General features: G+C 43.7%; 1 protein-coding gene across 1 annotated transcript in view; it reads right to left on the bottom strand.

The window, feature by feature from the left end:
• DIP2A (DIP2 disco-interacting protein 2 homolog A (Drosophila)) overlaps positions 1-20862 on the bottom strand; it is an 80117-nt gene that overhangs the window by 2953 nt on the left and 56302 nt on the right. The window contains exons 18-34 of the mRNA XM_010001122.1: positions 20033-20169; positions 18901-18981; positions 18597-18724; positions 16475-16589; positions 15153-15354; positions 14458-14567; positions 14238-14318; positions 11550-11673; positions 10703-10824; positions 10288-10399; positions 9955-10064; positions 9324-9454; positions 8313-8481; positions 7005-7175; positions 3194-3255; positions 709-766; positions 186-260 (exon numbers count right to left, since the gene is read on the bottom strand). Coding sequence (XP_009999424.1) covers positions 186-260; positions 709-766; positions 3194-3255; positions 7005-7175; positions 8313-8481; positions 9324-9454; positions 9955-10064; positions 10288-10399; positions 10703-10824; positions 11550-11673; positions 14238-14318; positions 14458-14567; positions 15153-15354; positions 16475-16589; positions 18597-18724; positions 18901-18981; positions 20033-20169 — 1988 coding nt within the window. The remainder of the gene's footprint in view (positions 1-185; positions 261-708; positions 767-3193; positions 3256-7004; positions 7176-8312; positions 8482-9323; positions 9455-9954; positions 10065-10287; positions 10400-10702; positions 10825-11549; positions 11674-14237; positions 14319-14457; positions 14568-15152; positions 15355-16474; positions 16590-18596; positions 18725-18900; positions 18982-20032; positions 20170-20862) is intronic.

Below are 20862 nucleotides of genomic sequence, written 5' to 3'. Positions count from 1 at the left end.
TCAGCAGAGAAACAGGGAGAAACCAGGCAGCCACACGCACAAGCATGTGAACAGTTGCAGTTCTCTGCAGAGTTCACTCCCTTTGCCACCTTATGTGGCCACCCCACTAAGGGACAGGCACTCATCTAACATGGTTTATCAATACAGGAAATCACTGCTGATAAACAACAGCATCAAATGTTTACCTCTCCCAAATGCGAGTCTCCCAGAGGTCCCTTGGTTTCTGTGTGTGCTATGATGACCTTTACCCCTGGAAGAATCTTGAATAAGAAGCAAATGTTGAAGAGAACTTGAAAGAACTTGAAGTCATCAATAGCAAAGTTAATGCAGTGCCACAAGAATTAACAGTCTGTGCAATTCTTCCCTTTCTACTTCTCTCCACATCATCAAGATTATCTATCTCTTCCTACTGAGCTGTTCAGTAATTTAAACTCTAAGCAGCTGTTTTGCAGCTTCAGATTTGGTTTGTTTCACACATGAAAAATGCCTTCCACATGAGGGCCTCTGTTTTTTTCAGCTGCAGTAACATATCCTCTTGCTGCACTTCACACACCTGGCTTCATTTCAACCAGCTGTTAATTTTATGCTCTCCAAGACAGGCTGTGCCAAGTGGAGCTCATTGCACAAATCCTGCAGTGAGACCCAGCTGAAGCAGCTCAGCACCCAGAAAGGGGTCATGAGCAGGAAGGACTGCCCTCAATCTCTCACCTTCCCAGACTCCATCAGTGGCAGACTGTGTGGAGAACCTCTCTCTACCAAACGCACCCTGAGAAAACAAAGAGAACACATTTGTACAGGGATTTATGAACTTAAATAGAAGAGTTCCAGTATATCCAGTGCTACCCTGTCCTTAGCTGCACCAGCCAAACTGTTATGCCAGCAAACTATGCTCAGTTATTGACAATGCAGTGAACATTCACAGTGCAGTTTCTACCTGCCTTCAAGACTTCCACATGAGCAGCCCCACAGACCACATTTCTTTAAAGAATCAGAAACTCAGCTCTCTGGGAGATGTCACTTTTTCCAACAGAGCTCTGAGGTGGCAGTTCCACCAGCATTTTCAATTCACCTTCTGTGTTGGACTCTCATGGACCTGTTTGCCACTCTGAGCCATAGAATCATAGGGGCTGGAAGGGACCACTGAGGATCAAGTCCAACCCCCTTGCTGCAGCAGGAACACCCAGGGCAGATCACACAGAAACATGTCCAGATGGGTACTGAATGTCTCCAGAGAAGGAGACTCTAAAACCTCTCTGGGCAGTCTGTCCCAGTGCCCTGTCATCCTCACAGTAAGAACAGGTTTTCCTCAGGTTGAGGTGGAACTTGCTGTGCTTCAGCTTAGTGCCACCTCCCCATACATGTCCAGATGGGTACTGAATGTCTCCAGAGAAGGAGACTCTAAAACCTCTCTGGGCAGTCTGTCCCAGTGCCCTGTCATCCTCACAGTAAGAACAGGTTTTCCTCAGGTTGAGGTGGAACTTGCTGTGCTTCAGCTTAGTGCCACCTCCCCATATCCTACCACAGGGCACCACTGAAAAGAGACTGACCATGGCAGAGTGTCAGTAGGAACTACAAAAAGTGAAGAGCAAGCAGCCTGAATGGAATTAAATAGTGGTGTAACTTGTGGGGATCTGCAGAAGGAACAAGAATTGAGTGCAGTAGGAGAGGCATACAAGAGAGAAGGCTCCTGTACATAACACTGTACCTACACCCACAGGCTAGAACTAACACACACAGTTCAGCTTTGAGGCTGAACTTGGTTTTGACAGGAACGTTTATCATACAAGTTGTAGTGACACATGAAATAAGGAGAAAATGACTGTAGTTCACACTGATCTGTCCAAATGCCAAACTGTGATCATGCCAACGAGGGTGAACAGCTTGCCTTCTAACAGCTCTGAGCTTGCAAACATTAGGCATCAATAGTCACAGAAGTTGCCAGTTAAAACAAGCCCCTAATTTAACACTACATAAAAAAAACAAAGGAGGGCAGACACACCAAGTCTTGCTATTACCAGACACAACTTCAAACTCTCCAAACTGACAGTCTGAACTTGGTGCTGCCAGCACTTGTCTGAAGTTAACCAAGAGACAAGTTAGGAAAATTATGACCTCAGAGCTAGGTCTGATGAAATGATGTATCCTTGGCAAGTTTCCAGATGAAGAGTATGTACATACATGTGTGCATGTGTGATGAACTTCAGCACAGGCTTGACATCAGTTTCAAAGAATCACACAATCATTCTGGTTGGCAAAGACCTTTGAGATCATAGAGTTCAACCATAATCCAACTTTACCAACTATTAACCTAACTCTGCCAAGTCCAGAGCTTAAACCATGTCCCTCAGCACCACATCTACACATCTTTTAAACAACTCCAGGGATGGTGATTCAACCACCTCCCTGAGCAGCCTGTGCCAGTGTTTAATTACCCTTTCAGTGAAGGAATTTTTGTCTAATATCTAATCTAAACCTCCCCGTGCACAACTTGAGGCCATTTTCTCATTTAGTGGATCTGGCAAGGCTGAGGGAATAGAACTGGTTTGGTCTGAAGGAAAGAAAAACCAAACCACAACACAAACCAAAAGAGACTCTAATTGTACTTTTTCCATTACCTAAAGGTAGTGGGAACTTCTTAAAGTTGTACACCATAAAGGAAGAGTCCAGGGACATAATATGCAAGATGGGAAATGCCACTAAGGGAAACTTCTCCAGCATTTGGTGTCAGTCTGAGAACAAAGACCCAGGGAGGAGGAAGATGTCCATTCTTGCAGATTTTCCACACTGAACTGGTCCTGACCCTCAGTACCCTGCTGAAGCCTTGAAGCTGGTCATGGTTTGAGCAGAAGGTTGCATGAGGGACATCCAGAGATCCTGCCAACCCTAACTGTTTTTGTGATTCTGTGACTAACCAACCAGCTGGCAAATTTGCTAGTGGCCTGGTTAGGTAAAAAACAGATATTGAGTCTGGATTATAAAAGACTGATGAACAGACAGGGTGAGGGTCTAGAAAGGAACAGCAGGACACATGATGGAAGAATGCTGGATGTGTGGGGCACAGGGGGGTTCCTTGTATATGGTGATGAGGAATTAGCTGCTGCCAAGAGTATTTCAACATACCAATGCAATGCAACAAGGCTGAGCTTTCTCCTCTGCAAACATTAAACAGTTAATGCTTTAACACAATCTGTACCTGTCATGTCGAAGTGCTCTCATATCCACGTAGACTGTTGTTGGATCTGGTCCTGCTGTTCCCTAAGAATAAGAATGGAGAAAAAAATTCAACTGAAGCAAGAAAATCCTGCTTACCACATCAATTCACTGATTTCTCTCCCTTTTTTACTAACATGTATAAATTACTGGCCTAATCTGTGAGAAATACAGTAAAATATCCCCTCTTACTCAAGAGGCCATCAAAAAGCTTTGATGTTCTATTGAATCAGTAAATGAATGCACATGAGAAGCATGTAATTATACAGGTAGGTCAAAGCTTTTAACATTTTTTTCTGGTAAGCACCTTCTTTAAAAGTAAGTGCAAAGCATGTAAGCATAAACCTGTGCAGGCCTAATTCCTTTCCCAAAGCTCAACTGTTCTACTTTGAATAGAATCATGGAATGGTTTGGGTTGGAAGGGACCTTAAAGATCATTTAGTTCCAACCCCCTGCATGGGCAGGGACACCTCCCACCAGCCCAGGTTGCTCCAAGCCCCATCCAACCTGCCCTTCAACATTGCCAGGGATGGGGCAGCCACAGCTTCCCTGGGCAACCTGGGACAGGGTCTCACCACCCTCACAGCAAAGAATTTCTTCCTCCTGTTTCACCTCAATCTCCCCTCCTCCACTTTCAATCCATTCCCCCTCATCCTCTCCCTCCCTGGCCTTGTCCCAAATCCCTCCCCAGCTTTCCTGGAGCCCCTTCAGGCACTGGAAGGTGCTCTAAGGTCTACCACCCTCACAGCAAAGAATTTCTTCCTCCTGTTTCACCTCAATCTCCCCTCCTCCACTTTCAATCCATTCCCCCTCATCCTCTCCCTCCCTGGCCTTGTCCCAAATCCCTCCCCAGCTTTCCTGGAGCCCCTTCAGGCACTGGAAGGTGCTCTAAGGTCTCCCTGGAGCCTTCTCCAGGCTGAACACCCCAACTCTCTCAGCCTGTTTCCCCAGCAAAGCTGCTCCAACCCTCTGAGCATCTTTGTGGCCTTCTCTGGACTGTCTCCAACATCTCCATGTCCTTCTTACACTGGGGGCTCCAGAACTGGACACAGTACTCCAGGTGGGGATATTTTTTAACAGTCAACTTTGAAGAAAAAATACCCCAACATTTAACTAAAACATCATTCTAATTAACCCGTATCTTTTCAAGGCTCCTGCCATTAACAGCCCAGGCAGAGCCCTGCTGCAGTCAGCCGATTAACCTTCTCACCAACTCTGGTGGGAGGTTTCCCATTTCCCAACATGGGAACAGAGGACCCTTTTCTCCCCCAGCAGAACTTAATCTCAAGACAACCAGCAACTACTGTGAAATGCATATCCAAGCTAAAAAAAAACCCCAAAACATAAAGCAACAAGAAGCAAAGTTTTGTTGATTATTCCCTCCCCATAGCACAGATCCTCATTTTAAAACAGCTTAAAATGAGGCCCTTTGGCCATCAGCTCAAGACTGCAGTGTTATAGAACAGCAAGAATGTCTTTATAGTGACATTCCCTTGTGCTTCTGTAGCATTGCTGAGGGTCAGTGCCTCTGGCAGCCAGGCCAGACTCATGACATGACCTTCATCTGTATGGATACACCATTCAGGAATTTTAATCACTGCTACACTCCCTTTCTCTTGGTTTGAGGAAAAGGTTTTGTACTTCAGCTCTAAGTGTTCTTTGTGAGTAAAACTTAACTTCTTTAGGAAAGAAACCTGGCTTGATCTGTCTCAATTGCATACATCTACTGCTGGACCAGACTTGAGTTGAGGACATGACAAGCACACATGCATCACTATACCTGTTCAGCCAGCTTGCCCAGCCTGTTTGGCTGACAGCAGGACCACAAACAGAAGTAACAGAGGCCATCAAAGTGTGTGAAACAGAGAGAAAGGGGAAAAAAGAAAATACAAACAAAGAGGCACTGGAAACGTAAGATACACACAATAAGACAGAAAACAAAACTCATACTGTTTAGAGTGAAAAGAAGATTCCCATTTCAGATTAGCTAAGAGCCTGGCACTTTGAAGGGGTTCACTGGGAAACATGCAAGTCCCAGTCAATAAAAAAGAGGAGGGTTTAAGGCTGATCATAAATCATGTGTGTTGCCTTATCATAAATCCCTCCTTAATCTAAAGGCTGCTTGCTTTTGCTTCAGAAACACCACCTGAGCACATCAGTACAGTAAGGCTGGGAGGGGTAATGTACTTATATTTGCATGCTAACTTGTACCAAATAACCTTTCAGTTTGACTGTTAATTGATATTCACTTAAATGTGATGATTTTAAAAAGTCAGATAGAGATAAAACTTTGGATGGGGGGAAGGGGTTAAAAAACCACCCCAAAAAGGGGGCTCAAAACCAGAACATGGAGATTAAAAAGGTATAAAATGAAGGGGAAACTTAACTGCCCAACAGCCCTACACTCTTCATAGCTTTCTGGGAGTACTTTTCACACAGTTTTTTTTCCCCCTTCATAAAATCTGAACAGCAAATATCATCAACTGGCTTTTAAAATCCTTATTTAAACAGGCAATTCAGAAAGCTGGTCTTTCATGCTTGGCATCTGAAATGTTTTATTCAATTAATTTAAAATCTTTCTGTACAGGCACCTTAATCTCATCTATATCCTTCCTGTTTTTCCACCTTTGTAAGTATGTATCTAGGGGTTGTTAAAAAACTGTTCTTAAAAATGTGTGATAGAGACTAAATAGTCATATGTATGACTATATGTATATAGTATGGCAACTATAGTTTGAGAGGAAAAAAAGAGACTTCCCTTTATCTAGTGGGCACCAGAAAGGGGGGAAAAAAAGACAAGAAAAAAAAAATTTGCAAAGGCACAGTAGCAATCTTCATAGAATACTTTTAATTCAGTGTAATTTCTACGAATAAAATTGGAAAGAAAATTTACAATTACACATGCAATGCATGTGCTACCTCTGGAATTCCCCAGATACAAAGCTACATACTGCCCCCAGCTGAAACTTGAGCAGTTTATCTTTTAACTCAAGTATCCTCCAAAACCCAGGGTGTTTGCACATTTTTAGACCATACTTAATACCTGATTTTCAGGTAAGTTGAGAAATACTTTTTTTTTTCCCCTCTCCTAATTAGAGAACAAATATCTCATTAAGAGAAGTTAGATTTACTATGGTTAAATTCCACATACAGTATTATAAACAACTGAATACTGAGGCATGAAAGGCAGGCCTAGCCCACAGCATGTCATTATCTCCAGCCTGTGAAGCAGGGCTGTGGATTTATGGGCACATTCTCCCCCTCAAAGCTTCAATTTTTATACCTTTAATATAAAAATGTCCAACTCTCACATGAGGTGAGACAAACAGACTTGTATGCTGATAATACTCACTGGGGATCTTCAAAAGTAAAAAAGCCCTGCCAATCTTGTCAGTTTTCCTGAGTCTTATTTGAGGAACTCTTCCATTAAACTTAACATTTTGTCTTCCATTTAACTCCACACCTACAAAAGTTATTTTTCAGATACACAAAACCTGAAACAGCACAGCTTCAAATATTTATTATTTAATACTGCTCCTGCATAGTAGGAAGAAAACAAACCTTTTAACACTGATCCTCTGTATTAGAAAGGTGAATCAATGGGTCAATGAGTACTGAAAGTGAAATTACCACCACCCATACCTTCAAAGGCTTATTCAACTTGGTGATGAAACAAGCAAGCAATGGAGCTCTAGTTCATTAGGGAAAAAAATTACACACCACTGAACACAATTTCCTACGAAGTTCCCAGAGGTTCTGCCCAAAAGTACAAGGAATAAGCAGTTTAATCTCACCTGTAAGCAGATTGCTACGTTGACCCTGCACCCAAAGGTGGTGCTCACTGCACGAGCAGAGAGGCCCAGGTCTTTGAACAACTTAGAGAAAGACTGTGTTAATGCAATCCTTGGCCTCTCCTCTGCAACCACCATGCATGTCCGTACGCAGGACAGGTTGACTCCTTTCATCTGGAAGGTTGGGAGAAGGAAAACAAGAACCTTTTAAGGCTGAAGTCAACAACTCTAGAAATAAGCCATTTGGATTTGCAGAACAGAGGGATCTGAAAAGCACTGTAACAACTGACATGGGCTGGTTCAACAATACAGACATGGAACACACTGAGTGTGGCTCCATCCACCCAGGACGACCCTCTAAAGTTGTCCCAAGAGGCTCTGTGGCAGGGTTTAATGCACAAGATACAAGCTATTCACATCGTGTACCTGCATCAACAGCCCCTCACCGTGCTGAGCTGAAAACACCACAAGATGTCCCTGTGTCACAGGAATGGGCTCACAAGAGACCCAGTTACTCCCAGTGCTGTGCAGCTGGCAGGCAGGCAGCGCCTGCATGTGAACCTGCTGCAGCTGGGCTGTGGGCCAGGAAAACTGAGGGACTGGTTTTTTTTTTTTCTATACTGAGAATAAGCACAATGTAGCTGCTTTCTTGTGTCCAACAAGCTGCCAGACATTCCCAGGGGAAGTCCTGAGCAGCTTAGTTACTGCAGCCGTGGGAACTCTCCCATTGCTGTGAAAGAGGCGCCTCTTCCAGAACATGAAGTTGCAGTTGAAGAGACTTCCCTCAAAAATAAATTGATGTATTAGTGTGTGTCTGCTGCTGTTAGGAAGATTATACCCCTTTTAGAACTCATTACTTTTGGTGTCAAGAGATCTGAAAACCAGGAGAGTCTTGGAAGGCTCTGGGGGGCTTTTTGATTTGTATCTATTGTGGGGGAAGCGTTTTTTTTTTGTTTTAGGGTTTGGTGGCTCTTTGGGTTTTGGGTGTTTTTTCCCCCTGTGTGCATTTGTTTGTTTTTTTTTCATTTCAGACAGTAAGAAGTTGATGGGCTTGCTAAGTATTTTGCACAAAATCTCAGAAATACCCAGCAGCACAGAGGTGAGGCAAATAAGTAAAGCTGAAAACACAGGATATTTTTCATTCCCCACCAGAAGCACGAGAGCTGACGCGTCCAACGAGCTCAGCATTTCCCAAAAAGAAAGTCATAAGGCTTTCAAAGAAGCACTCATCTTCTGCAAGCCACAATGACACATGTTGAGGGGGATACATGTATCTGTATGTCAGGATGTTGAGGCATGAAGCCCACTCACCCGGAGAACATCAGTCTGTGTTCCCAGGCCTTTGGTGCACATCTCCATCACCGAGTAAGAGCAGAAGGTGACACGCACTTTGTACTGGCTGACAGCAGAAAGCCACAAGGACACGTTGCTCTCCAGCTCCAGAGGAGGGACCAGAATAGACTGATGACCTGAATATACACTAGGGAGAAGAAGAAATAGAAACTTGAAAACTTCAAGCAAGCATAAAAAAGCCAAAGGTTGCATCAAGTAAAAAAGAAGCAAATACATGAAAACTGAGAGCTTGGTTTCTGTCTGAACTTCAGCTTATCTTCTCCCCAGAGAGCACATAAAGTCCACTTAGTTTTTAACTCTTCCATCACTAAGGATTCTTTCCCCTCCACTCTGCCTCACTTAATTGTTGATACAAATCACCAGAAGTTACACGTTTTGCTTTCCTTCAATACACTTCCTTTCCAGTTGGAGAAACCGGCGAGGGAAGGAACAGATGAAATGAAGTAAAACTAACTTGATCTTTTTACAAAATAACCTTTCATACTGAGTTTCTGCATATTTCAAAATGACGTATCTAAAACACCATTAAATCTCTGGATGAGTTAAAAGTGTATGGAGTATTTTAAATGGCAAAGAAGAGAAAAATGCTGCAGCTTCACCAAAGGTGCTGCATGGCAGCAGTCACCTGACTGAATCCTTTCAGGTCTCATTCATTTTAAGAAATATTAATTGCTTCCTTCAGCAGTATTTCTTAGTATTTCTCAGCCAACACCTTAAGGAGCTTGAAAAAAGATATTACTTCACCTCAAAAGGGTTAGAAAAGATTTAATCAATGTAAAATAAACAGTGAAGTCATTTTTTTTTGCGTGTGGTATCTAATTCTACTCGCAAAACACCAGGTCCTCAACTAGCTGACTTACCTTCATGACTTTTGTTACCACAAAACATATTTTCTGAAATAAGCATGTTCCCCTGGATTACAGGGAAGGCTGGGAACACAGGACAAAGCCCACAAGCCCACCAACCTACCTGCACAAGCACCAGAGTGCAAAGCCCAAGCCACAGTAGGGGTCAAGGCAGATGGCGATCTGGCGCGAGGGGTAGAGCTCACACTGGAGCTTGATGGAGCGACATAAGGCACTTGCAGCTGCGTGTGACATCTGTAGAGGAGCTCTCAGGGACATTTCAAAGAAAGGCCACCACAGGCAGGAACTGATGGGAATGTTTATGGTAGAAGAGGTGGCAACATGTAGCGGTTTGAAATCTTTTTAAGCGCCTTTTAAACAGGAAAGGGATACGAGCCCAAAATTTTACAGGTACTTTTTCATGCTAGGGGCAAATCACACCTGTCATGACACTGAGTGATGCCAAATGATGCCTGACATCTCTGTGATGAATCCCAGAAGAAAACAACATTCAGGGCCTTCAACGAAAAAGCTCCCCTTTTGTCCCCTCAGGGATTCCTCACACAGAGCCAACAAGCCTGAATGCTTCCAAGAAGTGCATTGAGAAATTTGGGTGTCACGCAGACTTAAAAACTGAATGCCCAGGTGGCCCACTTGTATTTTGGTATTTCTTTTCTGGCAGGAGAATGTGGAATTTGCCTCTACGTAGGGGAGCAAAGGAAACTCTTGCAAAAAAATCTCTCTTGTTACTCTACCTTTACTCCTGCTAATATACCAGTAGTAGACACACTGAAGTCCAAGTATGCCAACATATCTGGAGATGCAGGTCTGAAAATACTAGCCAGCTTCTTTTTAGGCATATCATCTATTTAAAATAAATGAAAAGAGTTATTATTGTTTTGGAAAAAGAGCACAGGACAGAAATGCATCTTTACAGTATTAACACCACATGCTTTCAATAGTTTCTGGACAGCTAGTTTGATGCAAGGCAAGATACATCCACTCCATTAGGCAGTTATGGCACAACACACTCAATTAATCAGTCTTTAAATTATTTAGATTTTGGCTAGTGGGCAAACACTCTGTACCTGTATCCAAAATAGTGGGCCATGTTTTAATATCTACAGCTGCTGCAGCTTCCTTGGACTTGAGTAGTTTCATTATCGCTTGTGTGGTCAGGATACACGCAGACTTACTGACCTGCAAAAGATACAGCATTAAAAACATGGATAAAACCAGTGAATGAATGCTCAAGTCATCTCATATCCATCCAGAGGGGATAACCAATAAGCTGAATATATGAAGAAAAACTTTGGAAACCTGGCAAAACAAATTACAATAGAAAGAACATTTAAAATGAGTTTCTGAGAAGGTATTTATTGACACCGATTATTTATTGTCTCCTAACTTATTTTACATGGACTGTGGCAAAGCAATTTATCAGGCAGCATCAACCATCCTACACCCACCAAGAGCATCAGGAGAGGAATGTCTTATACATACCTCTACAATCATTTTGACAGTGGGCAGAGTGGTAGCAAGGTTCTGGGGATGAGGTGGGCGAACCGTGATAGGGATACAGCCAGCATACAAGCAGCCATAGAAAGTTGCTATCAAGTCAACTCCTGTAAAGGATATTTGTGAAATTAAAGCCATTTTTCATCAGAATAAAAGGCCAAACTCTTTCACCAACAGCAAAATACACTCTGATTTAGTTTATTAAGATGTAAGGATTTGTCACAAAGGTCTTTTCAAAGCAACAGGCTGTTCTTGGCCATGCCCAGGTCAACATAAACATACTTTGCACAAAGAATTCCAACTCTACAGACTTTGAATGTGTAGGGATATATTTTCATGGACAAGTAGCATAAAATAACAAAAAAAACCCCAACTAAGTATTTTAAGTTATGAAGATGATTACTCTAAAATACACTTTTATGAGGTAATAATTTTTTCCTGAGATACACCTGTAAATACACACTAGTAATGCAAGTCTGGTGCCCAGATGGCTCTTCCAGAGACAGCCATTCAGGGCAGAAAGGCTGTTCATACCCTCACATCCCTCATCTAGCTTTCAGTGGTTCACATGCAGTTTTATTCTATTCTCTGAGGCAGAAAATTACGACTCTCTCATGTGGTTTAAATCAAACTTCAGCCTGGACATCTGGAGCAGTTAGATCAGATGTTTGGTAACTGTAGTTTGCCACTTGGAGAAGCACCTTAATAATAACAACAAAAAAAGTTTCTTCCTTGAAATACTAAGTCACTGCCATATATCACTCTGTTAAATGGATGTTTGAACACAATGTCTGGGCAAGTAGTTTCATTTCTTGTGACTGTCCTGCCTTACCGGGCGGATACACCAGGGCCACATGGTCACCAACATTCAGCCGTCCCTTCTCCAGCAGTGCCACTGCCACCCTCTCTGCTCGTTTGTGCAGCTGCACACACGAGGCAGTGCCAGCCACAGTGCCCTGCACAAAACCAACAGAGGAACAGGCTGAAATGGAACAGAAGTACAGGCTGCAGATGCAGTACTTCCTTGTTTTAACGAGACAGCAAGACGCTTTTAAAGACTGTCATGGTGTTCTGGGAACAATGCTGCTGATACTGGGAACTTTTAGAATGCTATGGATTTTTAAATGTATGATTTCAAACACGAGGCAGTGGAGCAGCTTCTAAATATATTTGCTATCACAAAAAGAACACCACCTCACAAGGGAGAAAACACAGCAGTAGTAGTAACATAACCATTTCAGCAGCAAGGGAAGCACTGCATCAGCTTGGCCCTACCTTGCACAGCCAAACTCCCAGGTGCTTTTGCAATCAGCACTCTTAAAAGCACAAAGGGAACTCTGCTGATGTCTTTGGCATAGAAAGGCAGCCTGAGCTGTGGCTGATGGGCACTGTTCCTTCTGCTTCAGTGCACCCACTGTCCATCTCGCAGAAAGTGCATTTCCCACAACTGTGCCTTTGGGAAGTCTTCACAGAGCAGCAGCTTTATCCTTGGCTTGCTCAGGCAGTCACAAAGGCATGGGGGTTCCTAAAGACTCAGTCTAGTTTCTGATGTCAAGACAGACCTTCTGCTATCCAGCCCAGGAAGCAATTTCTTAGCCTCTAGTCTGTCAGGTTGGGATGTATCTGATTTTCCAACAGTCAGATTCAAGAAAAACTAGGGACAGCCACCTCAGAGGGAACAGAGACTGAATCAAGCCTCTTGTCCTGGTTTGGGCCCAACACAACAGCACAGGAACAGCCCCATGGCTGCTCACTCAACTCCCCCCACACACACACTGGGATGAGAAGGACAAAGCTCCTGGGTTGAGACAAAGGACAAGGAGGGATCTTCACTGATTAAGGTCACGGGCAAAACAGACTCAACTTGGAGAAAAAAATAATACATCCGAGGCCACTGGCAGCAAATCCACTGGCCACAACATCCAAGTCCAGTGGCCAAGTTCACCCCTCCTGGCACCTTCAGGGAATGTACCACCACATTTCTTCATGACTGCAGGGGCACAGCTGCCATCTCACCATGGGCTGCAGGGAAACTTCTGCTTGGGCACCTTCCTCACCAACCACCAGCACAGCTCTTCTCCCCCAAGTCGTTCTCTTCTCAGGTCTTACATCACTCCTTCCACATGTCAATGGCAGAGGTTCATCTACTGTCTCTCTAATGGTTCCTTGGCTGGTTTGGGGCAGGGGGAGCTCCTCAGCTTCTTACAGGAGCCAGCCCTGGGGCCCTTTGCCTGCTATCAAACAGCCCAGCAAACCAAACCAGAACACCTCTCACTAAACAGATAAGGTTTATCACAGCAAATGTTCGCTCTGCAAGTGTCCAGTTTAAAGCTCAAGACTGTCACAAAAGCTGTCACAACAGCATTGACATGGAAAGGTGTAAAACAAAAGGGCCTCTCATGGAGAGTTGTGAACACACTCATGTTTTGCACTGTAGCTTATCAGTCCAAGCTCTTTAAGGCCTGTGTTCACCACCAGGTAATTTCTTTGTGGTTTAGTTTTGTGTCTCCTTTTTGCAGAGTCTCCTTGTGAAGGTGAAAGTTGCCTGAACAAAGTGACCCAAAAAGGGGCTGCTTCATACTAGAAACTTTGCTCAAAAGCCTCTATGCTCAGAGAAGACTAAACCAATTCTGTGGCTTTTAACAATAACCATATTAAAGCAGTTTCTTCTCCTAAAGCAGAATCTCATGAGGAAAGTCAGAACTTTGAACCATGTCCTAAAACCATTCTGTCTGGCACAACGAGAGACCCAAAAGCAAATCCTTCATTTCCCAAGGACTGCTGCTGGGCCTTCCAAAAGCACATTCCCTGTCTCCCATGTCTGTGAGCAAGAGCACAGAGCAAGGGAGATTCAACTGTCATGAGGCTGTTATTGGCACTGCTCAGGTAGCTACTGAGTACAGGCTCAAACAAAAATGGTCCAAACAAAAAATGCTGTATTTACTGAGACCCATGACTGTTGCCTTGTCATATGTCCTAGGGGCTCAGACAGCCCTTGAATAAAGTAAGTGTATGGAAACTGCAAGTGCATAGAGCCTGTGCTCCAAAACTGAAGGATTTGTTCATGTCTAGAGTGGCTGTCACTCTTTTTTGGAGGCAGAGCACAGCAGAGGACAGGGTATCAATGTCTCCTGAAGGGTGTGCAGTGCTCCTGGAAAACATGACTCCAAAGCTGTCCCAGGGGTTCCCTACTTAGGCTCTAAATTATCTAATTAAAACATCCCGCAGCTCTGAGTTCCACCTACCCTTCTGCTCCAGGATGAAAACAGAGTTGTGGCTTGCATTAACATGACAGAAGTTGTGTTCCAGCAGGAAATGCAATTACTGGAGTGTCTTAAGCAGAACACATACTGAAATTCCAGCTGTGGAAAAGTTACGCTGCTTGCTAAATAACGTTTCTTGTCTGCTTCATCAAAATAACCTGAAGCATTTTAGGAGGCTTTTAGCTGGAATTTTCTTAGAATCCAAACAATCATTTACTGATTTTCAATCTTCAGGTATGACCTGAAGTGCACCTCACCTTGGAATTCAACAAAAGAAAGAGGGGATGATCTGGAGTTGTCTGAGCTCGCCACTGAAGAACATCTGCTAAATACAGGAACTGAAACAGGAAAAAAGGGAGACACTCAGATTGACTTACAATGCACCATGTTTACTTTCAGCAGAACATAAGAACTGGCCTGCTCTCACTCTGAATAAGCCAATTCAAATATTCAGTAATAGCAGGACATCAGTGTTACCTTTCTTGCCTGGTCATTATCCTCCAACTGGGTAACATCTCTCCCTGAGGCTTGTGCAATCCTCTTTCCAGCAACAAGGTTTCCTACTATCATTGAAGCAGGACCAACATCTGTGTTTGGAAAACCAGTGCAAAATGAGGAAAAATAATGCAAGAAGCAAGTAATAATGTATAATTCAGCCTGTAGGCTCCTATAAATGCCATATGTAACATGGAACTGAAAAGATGAAAAGCTAAAATCATGGATCACAATGCACAGAGAAAGAAAGAAGAGGATAGCATAGGACACTAAAAATCAGTCCACTGTGAGTATGGTTCATTAAACATCAGTCCATTACTGATTCAGCAAATTGAGGTCTGTCTGCACTTCAGTTTTGTTGCAGAGTTACAGCATGTCTGAGGGCTGGCCTTTGCAAGAGGGCCAGCACAGCAGCCATTCATACGGTAGCCACATCATAAGAAGCAGGCCATGGGTCTCTGCTGTAGGTCCTTGCACCTACCTGGGATTCCAGGCAGACCATAACGCCCTTGCTGAGCTCTGGGCTGCTCTGACAACAAGCACCAGCTCTGCCAAGTTAAGCAGCTTAAAGCCACCCAAGCTTAAAGCCCTAATCTGTCACGTTGCCTCCAGCCCATCCTCCACACACACCCTCAGACAGACAGATGGGAACAAGGAGCACGCTCGGGGTTACTCACCTGGTTGTTTCTGTCTAGGCTTAGGGAGGTTAGTAACACAAGTATGAGGACACATCAAGACATTGCAAGGGTGCAGAGCACCCTCTAGGAAGCGCTGCTTGGTTTCTGAAATGTGGATTCCCCCGAGTGAAGCCTTTGGCAAAGTGTTGGCTGGCACCAAAGCAAGACAGTAGACGCCCACCTGGTGAATGCTATCAATGGCCTTGACAGAAAGAGAAAAACACACTCCATGTTAGCAACTAGGTCGTAGCTGTAGCAAGAATATCAATTCAAGTCATTTAATAACATTAAAACTTTTACTTGCACCACAATTTGCTAAGAAAGGGTCCAATTCTGCACTCACTGAACTCATAGAGGTTGTGCCATGACTTCAATGGGAGCAGGAGCAGACCCAGGACTTTGCTTGTGCACTCTTATCAAGAGGATGCCGCCTGCACATCAGGGATTAGGAAAGTCTCTTAAAAGTGGGCAAAAAGTGCAGAGATTTTAGAAAGCCAAAATTATACCACAGCAAATTTAGCACGTATGGCACAGTCACAAAAGCGCAGTAGAACATAAAACCACAAGAATAGGGAAGGAAACATCTTGCTGCCTAAATCTTGAGTGTCTGTTTTAGCTATGACACTCTTAAAAAGAGAAAGAAAAATAATACTTCTTCCCATGAAAAAAACAGCCACATACTCCCTCCAGAAGGATTACAAAGCTGAAATTAGAAACTATCATTACACAACTGCTTTACTCTTAAGAGGCATCTTCCCTTAAGCTGTTCTCTCTAGTCTTCCCTTCAGTTGTCCCTGAGTCTTCTTCCATAATTGCTCTCTCACTTTTTATTTCCTCAGAAGTGATTAATTCTGAAATCCTGAAATGGAAATCCCCTCCCTCCTGCCCTCCCAGTGTATAAATATAATATAATAAAGTAATCAAGGGAACATGTTTTTAATGCTTACGGGTGGAGACCTAGAATAATGATGTTTGTGGCATAAAAAGATTTCAGGGTCTGTTTTGGCACTAAGAATACCCTTAAACATTTTCAGACTTCTCAGCCAGTATGACCTCAGCAGATATATGTAGAATTAAACCACACAAAAACTACCATCCTTAGGACTTTAAGAATCCTAGCAGTATGATGTTTAAAAACATTCTGAAGGAAAAGCTTTGCACAGAACTCTCTTAACTGTCAAAACGCTGAAATACACTCAGAAGTCAGCTCATTGCAACTCTCTGTAGGTTTTTATGGATAAAAAATAAAAAGATGCTCTAAGATTTCCACATCATACATCAGCCTTATTCACCTGGAAAGAGAGAAAGGACAGACTGACTACCTGTAGAACCCTGCTCATCCACTGAAAACTATCCTCCTCTGACGCATCAGGGCGCTGCTCTGCCACAAGCACTATTCGATCATCATGCAACACGGTGACAGAAAACACTGCTATCCTAAAACACAAAGGACAGAAGAATGACAGGATGCAACATATGATGCACACAGCACGGCTTATTTTCATGTGGAAACGACTGCAACCTGTAATGGCACTGTCCCAACACACACGAGCATCATTCCAGCTGGATCATTGCAAAAGAAATGACAGATTTAGAACAAAGTTGCATTGTTGTAACTCATTTCTGCTGGGGTCTGGGGGGACTTGCAGTCTCCAAGGCAGCACAGGCTGAGCACAGGCAGGTTCCAGACGTGCAGGGGATGGGCAAACCTTGCCTACAGAACTCCACCATGCATGTGAACTTGCTGCACCTACACAAGAAGTCCCTCCTGAAAGACAGCTGTGCCAAGTTACAGACCAGCCTGTCTAGTGCTTGCACTGAAAAATTCTCCCCCTTGGAATGAAATCAGTTGTAGGCTTGCATCTCCTACAATAAAATATGAAGAAGGCCTCAACCTTCACTATGATGATGTGAATGTACAAGTGATGAAAAGTTGAGGTAGGCTTGAACTTCAAGAGTGGTTTGGGTTGGAAGGAGCCCTTAAAAGCAATTTAGTCCAAGCCCCCTGCAGTGAGCAGGGACACCTTCAGCTAGATCAGGTTGCTTAGAGCCTGTCCAACCTGACCTTCAATGTTTCCAGGGGTGTGGCATCCACCACCTCTTTGGGCAATCTGGGCCAGTGTTTGACCACCAAAAAATTTGGTGTTTGACCATTGTAAAAAATTTATTCCTTGTGTCTAAGTCTGAATCCCCTCTCTTTTAGTTTAAAACTATCACCCCTTGTCCTGTCACAGGACCTGCTAACGAGTCTGTCCCCATCTTTCTTCTAAGCACCCGTTAAGTATTGAAAGGCCACAATAAGGTCTCCCTGAAGCCTTCTCTCCTCCAGGCTGAATAGCCCCAACTCTCTCAGCCTGTCTTAGCAGAGCTGCTCCAGCCCTCTGATCATTTTTGTGACCTCCTCTGGACCTGCACCAGCAAGTCCATGTCCTTCTTGTGTTGGGGACCCCAGAACTGGACATGGTACTCTAGATGGGGTCTCACAAGAGACAGGGTAGAGGGGGAGAATCTCCTCCCTTGACTTACTGGCCACACTTCTTTGATGCAGCCCAGGACACAGTTGGCTTTTTAGTGCTGAGAGCAAAACTGCTGGTTCATGTCCAGTTTTTCTTTCATCAGTATCCCCAAGTCCTTCTCTGCAGGTCTGCTCTCAATCCCTTCACCCCCCAGCCTGTATTGATACTGGGGGTTGCTGGGCTATTGATACTGGGATTGCTCTGAGCCTGGTGAAGGACTTTGCCCTTGGCCTTGCTGAACCTCATGATGTTCACATGGGCCCTCTTCTCAAGTTGTCCAGGTCCCTCTGAATGGCATCCCATCCCTCAGGCCTGTCAACCACCACCACTAAGCCTGGTGATACCTGCAAACTGTTTATGTCACTGATGAAGATAGAAACAGAACTGGTCTTAATACAGACCCCTGAGGGAGAGCATGTATCACCAATCTCCATCCAGACACTGAGCCATTCACCACTGAAGAGCAGTTATGGTTGGTGATACAACACATTATCTTTGAAGGTCCCTCAGCAGCCTCAATGCTCCTAGTTTGTTTTAAAACGTGCTGCAAAATTCTTCCCTGGGCCACTCTGCATGAAAGGCTCAGGTGGACAAATGGGAGTTGTTTTAGATTTGGAGTACAAGCTTCATTTGGCTGTCTCAAGAGAAGCTTTAACAGACACTTAAGGATCTAGGTTTACACTACATAAAAGTAATTTAAAACCTATTATGCATGAAGCAGGGTGTCAATATTTGTCTTCCAAGTCAGCAGGGACAGCCAAGTTCTTATCTGGCATAACATAACCTAGTGCCACTTTTCCTTCAAAATACACATGCAAAAATTCACATGCAGAGCTCCTGTGTATGCTGTGTTACTTGTTATTGTTTGCAGGTGAAAAAAGGAGCAACAGAGCCCAATCAGCAGAGGTGAAGTTTTTAATACACTCACCTTCCCCGATAGACAAACTTCATGGGTTCGACCGCCAAGGCGGTGGCCACCACATCATCTGCATTGTGCCTCCGGCCACTCACGGTCATTAGGCCATCCAGTTTTCCTACCACAAACACCAAATAGTCCTGGAAAGAAGGCAGGATTAGAAATGAGATGGGAAAAACCTCCAGACTCCCAGAGATACTAAAGCAAACAATCCTGAGGTCACTACACCGGCAGAGAATTCTGCTGAATGCGGGGACAGCACCGAAGAGTTGGGAGTCAGGACAAACAGGGCCCCAGAAGGCTCCTCCACACTTACAGGACCCACAAAGCCAAGCAATCCTGTCCTTGTAAAGGGCTGGTCTGAAACAGGCACCCCGGCTGCTGTCACTGGAATGGCCTGAAAGAACATGAAAGGATTCAGACACTCACAGTCCTGAGGAGAAAAGTTAAAACGCAGCCTCTGCTTCGCTGCAGCTCAGCTGGAAAACTACCCAGCAACGACAGCTGGCTTCATGTCCATAACCAACAACAGATTTTTGAGAAATGAAGAACCAACCAATTTTTAATTGCGTATTACCCTTCTTTCTTTACTTTTTTTCTCAGCTCTGTAACAAGGGCTCACACAGAAAGTGACATTTGCTGCCATTATGGGACTGCTCACAACAAGGAACTGGAGCAAGAGCGTTAAGCTCATCAGGAAGGTCTTCCCATCTGCTCAGGTGCTTTCCTTGACTTCCCCCCAACCCTCAGCTCCTCCACCCCATCAGGTTTCCCACTGGCTCTCTCACCAGCTAAGGGAAGATCTGAAAGCCAAAGTTGGGGCAAGGAAAAATCAGGGCAGAAATATGGAGTTTGCTTTACTTCAACTACCTACAAAGCTTATGACTGTTACTTTACCATCTTTACTATCTCTTCTTATTTCATACATAATTTCATACATCCCACAGGAAACTGTCTAGTGTTCTAAGCATTTACAGCAAATCAACACTGAGGTTCATTTTGAAAAGAACATACTATTTGTAGCACACAAAGGAAGCTTTTCTAAATAATTTATTATACTGAACAATTGCATTTTGATTGTACGAAGCAGCTCACAAGTATGAGACTAACTAGTAGCTCTGTATCCTGAACTGGGCACCAATAAACTTGAAATGTCATCAGGTAACTGTGCACAAGATTGCTGTGTTACTGCAGAGCTGAAATGAATTTAAATGCTAACATAGGCAGAACACTGGTTTGCAGAAGACAGAGGCAGCTGATGGTACTTCGTACTTTTGGTTAAGAGACGGACTTCTGAGTTCTGATACAGAATGAAGCAAAATGTATTTGGGCAAGGCTCTTTGTAGTAAAATTTAAAAAGAAAGTTTAAAGAACACAGGAACTTATTTGCAAAACAAAATACTAGAAATGTAACAATGGAACTTTACATTAGAAAGAGAAATACAAACCTCAAACACATTCTTGGTGATTCCGAGGAGGCCGAAATACGCCATCCCAGTTGCACCTGAATTAACACATATTTCTCCGACCTCATCAGCTTTACACAGATAAGGAGTCCCATCCACCTTCACCACACACACGTTTGCTGAAGGGAGAGGCAGAACACAGAATGACACCACTGGAATGCTTCAGCAACTGGTTCAGAAGTGGCTTTGTCACTGACAGGCAGATAAAGATTTTCATCTCACTATCTATCAGCTGCAGCAAAACCACAGCGGGCGAGAGAGCTCGAGCCATCTTGTTGACAACCTGTGTCATGTGTTCTCCAAGATTAAAGATAGAAGTTCACAAATACAATTTTTTTTTTCTTACAGTGCTTCAGAGCCTACACACCAGCTGCAACTGAGCCCAAGACTGTAGTAACTGCTTTTCTACAAGGCAGATGGTTTGATCACATACAAGCATATATGGGAACAAGGATGAAAAATAAGAAGCTACCAGTTACAGACATACCCATTCCTTTTATTTGTTGCACACTTTGGCATTCATGGTACCATCCCTTAAGTTATGTGAGAAGCACATGAGAAATGGAGAGAAAACGAGGCTCTTCATTCTCTCACTGTCAGGTCAATGATTTTTCTGTTACATCATTTCTTCTTTTAAAGAAGCAGGCTAGTCTGCCAACTACGATTTGGGGGTCATAGAAAACTCATCTCACTGAGTTGTCCCTTACTGAGCCTGCTCCTGTGACTACATGTTACCTCTTCCTGTCTTCAGTTTGGTGACCTGCAACTCATTAAAAGGACTGCATTTCATAAAGGTCCTACTGCTATCATCT

Source organism: Chaetura pelagica, unplaced genomic scaffold (assembly GCF_000747805.2).
Source record: "Chaetura pelagica isolate M959 unplaced genomic scaffold, ChaPel_1.0 scaffold611, whole genome shotgun sequence".
Lineage (NCBI taxonomy): Eukaryota > Metazoa > Chordata > Aves > Apodiformes > Apodidae > Chaetura > Chaetura pelagica.
The sequence above is the reverse complement of the archived record's forward strand: the minus strand, read 5'-3'. Positions and strand labels throughout refer to the sequence as shown.